Source organism: Balaenoptera physalus, assembly GCF_965194825.1.
Source record: "Balaenoptera physalus genome assembly, contig: HAP1_SCAFFOLD_2572, whole genome shotgun sequence".
Classification (NCBI taxonomy): domain Eukaryota; kingdom Metazoa; phylum Chordata; class Mammalia; order Artiodactyla; family Balaenopteridae; genus Balaenoptera; species Balaenoptera physalus.
This window is the reverse complement of record NW_028124235.1, coordinates 35,304-41,762: the sequence shown is the minus strand read 5'-3', so window position 1 is coordinate 41,762 and position 6,459 is coordinate 35,304. Positions and strand designations below refer to the sequence as shown.

At 38.3% G+C, this 6,459-nt stretch overlaps 1 protein-coding gene across 2 annotated transcripts in view; it reads left to right on the top strand.

Moving 5' to 3' along the window:
• Nucleotides 1–5,194: 5,194 nt before the first annotated feature.
• LOC309653847 (ELKS/Rab6-interacting/CAST family member 1-like) overlaps nt 5,195–6,459 on the top strand; it is a 36,560-nt gene continuing 35,295 nt past the window's right edge. The window contains exon 1 of one of the 2 annotated variants that reach the window (XM_082478641.1): nt 5,195–5,489. In XM_082478641.1, the coding sequence (XP_082334767.1) occupies nt 5,361–5,489 (129 nt within the window). In that variant the 5' untranslated portion in view covers nt 5,195–5,360. The remainder of the gene's footprint in view (nt 5,490–6,459) is intronic. The other variant, XM_082478640.1, reaches the window with a different exon arrangement.

Sequence of the window (6,459 nt, the reverse complement as noted above, 5' to 3'; positions counted from 1 at the left end):
GTTGGTTTATTCCTGTTCTAATACCATGCTTTCTAATTTTGCTTACTTAAAAAAATCAAATTTATTGACATCAAATAAACTGCATATATTCAAAATGTACAGTTTGGTAAGTTTTGGCACATACACCTCTGAAACCAATGGCACGGTCAAGATAAAGAACCCCTGTCCCCAAGGTTTTCTTGTCCCTCTTTGTAACCCCTTTCTTCTGCCTCTCCCTGATATTCTTCTCTCCTCCCCACTTCCTCCCTCATATCCAGGCAACCCTCGGTCTGCTTTCTGTTACTGTAATTAGTTTGCATTTTCTAGAATTTTACATATATGAAATCTCACAGAATTAGTGGTTAAGAGCTTAGGATCTGAAGACAGACCATTTAATCTTAAATCCATGCTCCATCACTTATTTTTAGCTTTGAGATCTTGGGTCTGCTTTCTTCTCAAAGTACCAGTTTTGCCGGTTACCATGGGAAATTGAATTTTTCCACAGGGAAAATACAAGGGAAGAAAATACGATGCTTGAGAATAGAATTCTGAGGACTTTTGATATACTGTGTGTGTGCTTGGCAAGCATATACATGACCATGTGTAGGAAGGTTCAGAAGTCTGAGGGTAGAATGGAGAAAACTGTTTAATACAGAAGTAAAGGTTTGTAAAAATAAACATGCCTGGAAAAAAAAAGATGATGTGAGGCTGTATTTGAAATGATTGCTCAGGCTGGGAGAAAAATAAATAAAACCAGAATGGAGGTGAATAACAAAAAGTTAGGGATGATAGGTCAGAGGTTATACTATGGACAAAGAGTAGATTTAGTAGGCGTAGAAGAAAGGAAAGAACCGTGTTTCAGAAATAAGATTTTCAGAGTTTGAAAGTTCTTAGGTGGACCTTTCCAGAATGTAATAAGGTTTACCCTGTATCATTAATTAAAGTAGAATAGAGGAAAATTCCAGGTGCAAGAGTGTTTATTGAGGGGGCAGTGGAACTTGTGCTGACGAATTATAAATGGGACCTGAAAAGACGGCTTCCCCTATTTCTGGCTTGGTGAGACTGGTGGCATTGAAGTGGTTGAGAGAAATAGAGTTTAGCAGAGTGGAATGTTGTTTATTTACATGTTTTTCCTCTCCAGCGTGGTCCAACGTAATTTGTAAGTACATGATGGCTTATCTATATCAGTCTCAAATGAGACTGGTCTCCTAGGAAATTTTCCACAATACTTATTGAGCAGTAAGTGCCACTAAACATACAGTACTGGTTCTCAGATACGTTATTGTTTTGATATAATATAGTTTCAATATGTTATTGATGTAATAATATAGTTGTGATATAAGGTAATAATAATATTTCCTGATGTTTTGGTATTCTCTCTGTGAGTCATTACCCATATTACCTATTTTAAAAAAGAATTAGGTTTCTCATTGCAGTGGCTTCTCGTTGCAGAGCACGGGCTCTAGGCACACAGGCTTCAGTAGTTGTGGCACACGGGCTCAGTAGCTGTGGCTTGCGGGCTCTAGAGCGCAGGCTCAGTAGTTGTGGCGCACGGGCTTAGTTGCTCCGTGGCATGTGGGAATTTCCTGGACCAGGGCTCGAACCCGTGTCCCCTGCATTGGCAGGCGGATTCTTAACCACTGCGCCACCAAGGAAGTCTGACCTATTTTTTTCTTTGTGGGTTATTCTACATTCAGACAGGAAAAATAATATAGGACAAGTTCAAGATTAAAGATGTTCTGTAGAAACGTACTTGTTATCTTAGATGTGCACTGTCAGTGTGTAGCCACCAGCCACATGTGGCTATTGAGCACTTGAAACATGGCAAGTCCAAATTGAGATGTGACATAAGTGTCAATTACAATATGCATTGGGCTTTGAAGACTTAGTACAAAACAGAAACGTAAAATAGCTTGTTAATAGTTTTTTTATATAGACTATAGGTTTGAAATGACAATAATGTGTATATATATTAGATTAAATAAAATATATTATTAAAATTAATTTTACCTGTTCCTTTATCACTTTTTAATGTGGCTGCTAGAAAATTAAAAATTTCAGAAGTGGCTTGCATGTGTGACTCATGTTACATTTTTGTTGAACAGAAAGAAACCCACCTCCCTGTTTTTCTGTAATCAAATGTGTAACTATTTGCTGAATTATAAATCCTTAGTGGGAAAGCAAAAAAACAAAAGAATTTGGTGTGTGAGTATGTTTAATGAAAGTTGCTGTGAATAGATTTTAAAATCAGTACAAAATGCCAATGGCATTCTTCATAGAACTAGAATAATTCTGAAGTTTGTATGGAAACACAAAAGACCCTAAATAGCCAAAACAGTCTTGAGAAAGAAGAACAAAGCTGGAGGTATCATGCTCCCTGATTTCAAACTATAATATAAAGCTACAGTATTCAAAACAGTGTGGTACTGGCACAGAAATGGATACATGGATCAATGGCACATAATAGAGAGCCCAGAAATGCATCCACATTTATATGGGCAATTAATCTATGACAAAGGGCCAAGAATATACAGTGGGGGAAAGACAGCTTCTTCAACAAACGGTGTTGGGAAAACTGGGCAGCTACATGAAAAATAATGAAACTGGACTGCTCTCTCACACCATGCACAAAAACAAGTTCAAAATGGATTAAAAGGACGTCCTTAGTGGCACAGTGGTTAAGAATCCTCCTGCCAATGCAGGGGACACAGGTTTGAGCCCCGGTCCAGGAAGATCCACATGCCACGGAGCAACTAAGCCTGTGTGCCACAACTACTGAGTCTGCGCTCTAGAGCCCGCGAGCCACAACTGCTGAAGCCCGTGTGCCTAGAGCGCGTGCTCCACAACAAGAGAAGCTGCCACAATGAGACGCCCGCGCACCACAACAAAGAGTAGCCCCCGCTCGCCGCAACTAGAGAAAGCCCGCGTGCAGCAACAAAGACCCAACGCAGTCAAAAATAAATAAATTAATTTAAGAAAATAACCAAAAAACCAAAATGGATTAAAGACTTAAATGTGAGACCTGAAACCATAAAACTTCTAGAAGAAAACATAGGCAGTACCCTCTTCTATATCGGTCTTAGTAATTTTTTTTGGATAGGTCTCCTCAGGCAAGGGAAACAGGCAAAACTAAACAAGTGGGACCACATCAAACTACATAGTTTTTGCACAGCAAAGGAAACTATTAACAAAACAAAAAGACCACCTACTGAATTGGAGAAGATATTTGCAGATAATGTATTCAATAAGGGGTCCAAAATATACAAAGAACTCATACAATTCAACATCAAAAAAAAAAAACTTGATTAAAAAATGGGCAGAGGATCTGAGTAGACATTTTTCCAAAGAAGACATACAGATGGCCACCAGGCACGTGAAAAGATGCTCAACATCACTAATCATGAGGGAAATGCAAATCAAAACTACAATGAGATATCACCTCACACCTGTCAGAGTGGCTATTATCCAAAAGCCAGCAAATAACAAGTGCTGGTGAGTCTGTGGTCTGTGGAGAAGAGGGAATCCTTGTGCACTGTTGGTAGGAATGTAAGTTGGTGCAGCCACTATGGAAAACAGTATGGAGATTCCTCAAAAAATTAAAAGTAGAACTGCTGTATGATCCAGCAGTTCACTCTGGGGTATTTATCTGAAGAAAACAAAAACACTAATTATAAGAGATACATACACCCCTATGTTCATTACAGCATTAATGAACCAAGATATGGAAGCAACCTAAGTGTCCATCAGTGGATGAATGGATAAAGAAGATGTTGTCTGTGTATGTGTATATTATTATTCAGCCATGAGAAAGAAGGAAATCCTACTGTTTGTGACAACATGGATGGGCCTTGAGGACATTATGCTAATAAGTGAAGTAAGCCAGACAGAGAAAGCCAAATACTGTGTGATTTCGCGTCTATGTGGGATCTTAAAAAGCCAATGAACAAACTTAGCAAAACTGAAACAGAATTATAGATATAGAGAACAAACAGGTAGTTGCCAGAGGAGAGGAGGATGGGGAGAGGAAAGAAATAGGTGAGGGAGATTAAGAGGGACAAACTTCCAGTTACAAAAGTAAATGAGTCAAGGGGATGAAATGTACAGTGTGGGGAATACAGTCAGTAACTATGGAATATTATTGTGTGGTGACGTATTGTAATAGACTTTTTGAAATGTATAGTAAAATCAACTTACACTGCTGTGTTTCAGGAAGTAACATAGGGCTGTAGGTCAGTTATACTTGAGAAACAAACAGAACAAGAGACCAGATATGTGGTTACCAGAGGTGAGGAATCAGGGGAGGGGAGATTGGATGAAGACAGTCAAAAGGTACAAACGTCCAGATATCAGGTAAATAAGTACTGGGGTGCGGTGCACAACAGGATAAAGATAATCAGCACGGCTGTGTGTTGTATGTGAAAGTCATTAAGGGAGAAAATCCTAAGAGTTCTCGTCATGAGGAAAAGGTTGTTTTCTATTTCTTTAATTTTGTATCTGTATGAGACAATGGATGTTCATAAAACTTACTGTGATAATCACTTCATGACGCATGGAAGTCAAATAATTATGCTGTACACTTTAAACTTACACAGTGCCGTATGTCAGTTGTATCTCAAAACTGGAAGAAAACATAAGTACTTATATTAGATTTCTAATTATTTTAAAGTTATATCTAATGGATGGTAGGAAACTTTGGTGATAAAGGTACCTGGATACCAAGCTTTAGCTGACTAGTCTTGAGATCTGAAAGTAGACCTTGCTTTGCCTTACAGATCTCTAAGTGCATTATGGGATTGTCAGCTGCAGCTAGATTGTAGTCTCTGATACAGCAAGTGTCATGTTTGGTGACGCTTACAGTTTTCTTTCTACTTTTAGATTTTCTAAAGCAGTGTAGCATCACTTGGGAACTTGTTAGAAATATTGATTCTTGAGCCCCAACCCTGCCAAATTAGAAACTGGTGGCTTGGCCTGGCATTCTGTTTAAATCCTCCGAATGATTCTAAATTTGAGAAACATAATAGATTATACCACTTTTATAGAAGTAGCAAAGCTCAACTCAACCCCTTTATATAAATTCTCCAATTTTGTCCCCTTTATTCAGATCTGTTTATTTTGATTACACCGTAATTTAACGGATGTAAATGTTATTTTATCATGGAAGTGCTCACAAAATTTTAGGGTTTCATTTCTAAATAGTCAGAGTTGTATTTAGAGTGGTATTTTATTTGATTCTAATGAAAGTTTACTCTAAAAGTATCATTTAGGCAACTGTACACATCTATTTGGAAGGAATTACGTTCCTTTCTTTTCAATTAATCATTTGTAAAAATGTTATATTCTTAGGTGGATGCTCTGCGGTTGCGTTTGGAAGAGAAGAAACCATGCTGAATAAGAAGACAAAACAAATCCAGGACATGGCTGAGGAGAAGGGGACACAAGCTGGAGAGATCCATGACCTCAAGGACATGCTGGATGTGAAGGAGCGGAAAGTTAATGTCCTTCAGAAGAAGGTGAGGTGCAGGTGTTCCGAGCCCAGGGTCCCGCATCAGACCCACGTCCTCATTCCTACCACTGAGTTGTACCTAAGTGCTATCAGAGTTTCTCTCTCATTCCTCTGTTTATATTTTTGCAGGTCGTAATTGAAACCATTGCTGCAGGAGGTAGATTGTGAAAACTGTTCTGTATATTCAGTTTTTAAACTTTCGAAGTAAACACTGTTTGGTATCTTCAGTAGTATTTTCCATGCTACTGTCTCTGAAAAGTGCCTTGTAAATTGCCAGAGTATTTGCATTGGCATTCTTCTACCTCTCCTAATCTTCTGTCTTGTATGGCAACTGTAGGGCCATGAATTAGTGTAGTACGTGGGCCGGGATTCTTGCAAGACTGCAATTTTGAATAGAAACACATGCTACTATAATGACATCTAATCTACATATGTCAAGGAAAGGAAGACTTTCTTTCCTATTTTACCTTAATCATAACTGGAAAGAGGCTAACACTGTAATAAATAAGGGAAGTACTGATAATTGTCTTCCCCTCCCCCTTTTAGCTAAATTAAAGGGTACCTTTGAGATAATAGTTACAGTAGACACTGGTATTTATTGTTCTTCTCCACTGAGGGGATAGATCAGAAATATTTGACATTGTCCCAGTTTATTTTTAACCTCTAACAATAGCCCAGGAATAAAACTCTCTTCACTAAACCTCAAATTCAGCTTTTCTTTTGTGTACAGAGGACCGTGTTCAATATCTGTCCTCTGTTAATTTGGTTTTCATTTGCTTTCAATGAGTAAACATAAAAATTTGATCACTCTAGATGGGTGACTGTAGTATCTTGTTAGTGGATGCTACTTTGCTTTACATTTTTATACATATGTTCTTCTCACCTTACCCCCAACTGCTCACTTCCCCTTACCCCGTTTCTTGTATACGCTTCCAGGCACAGTTTACATATACACAGGCAAATACGTATTCTCTTTT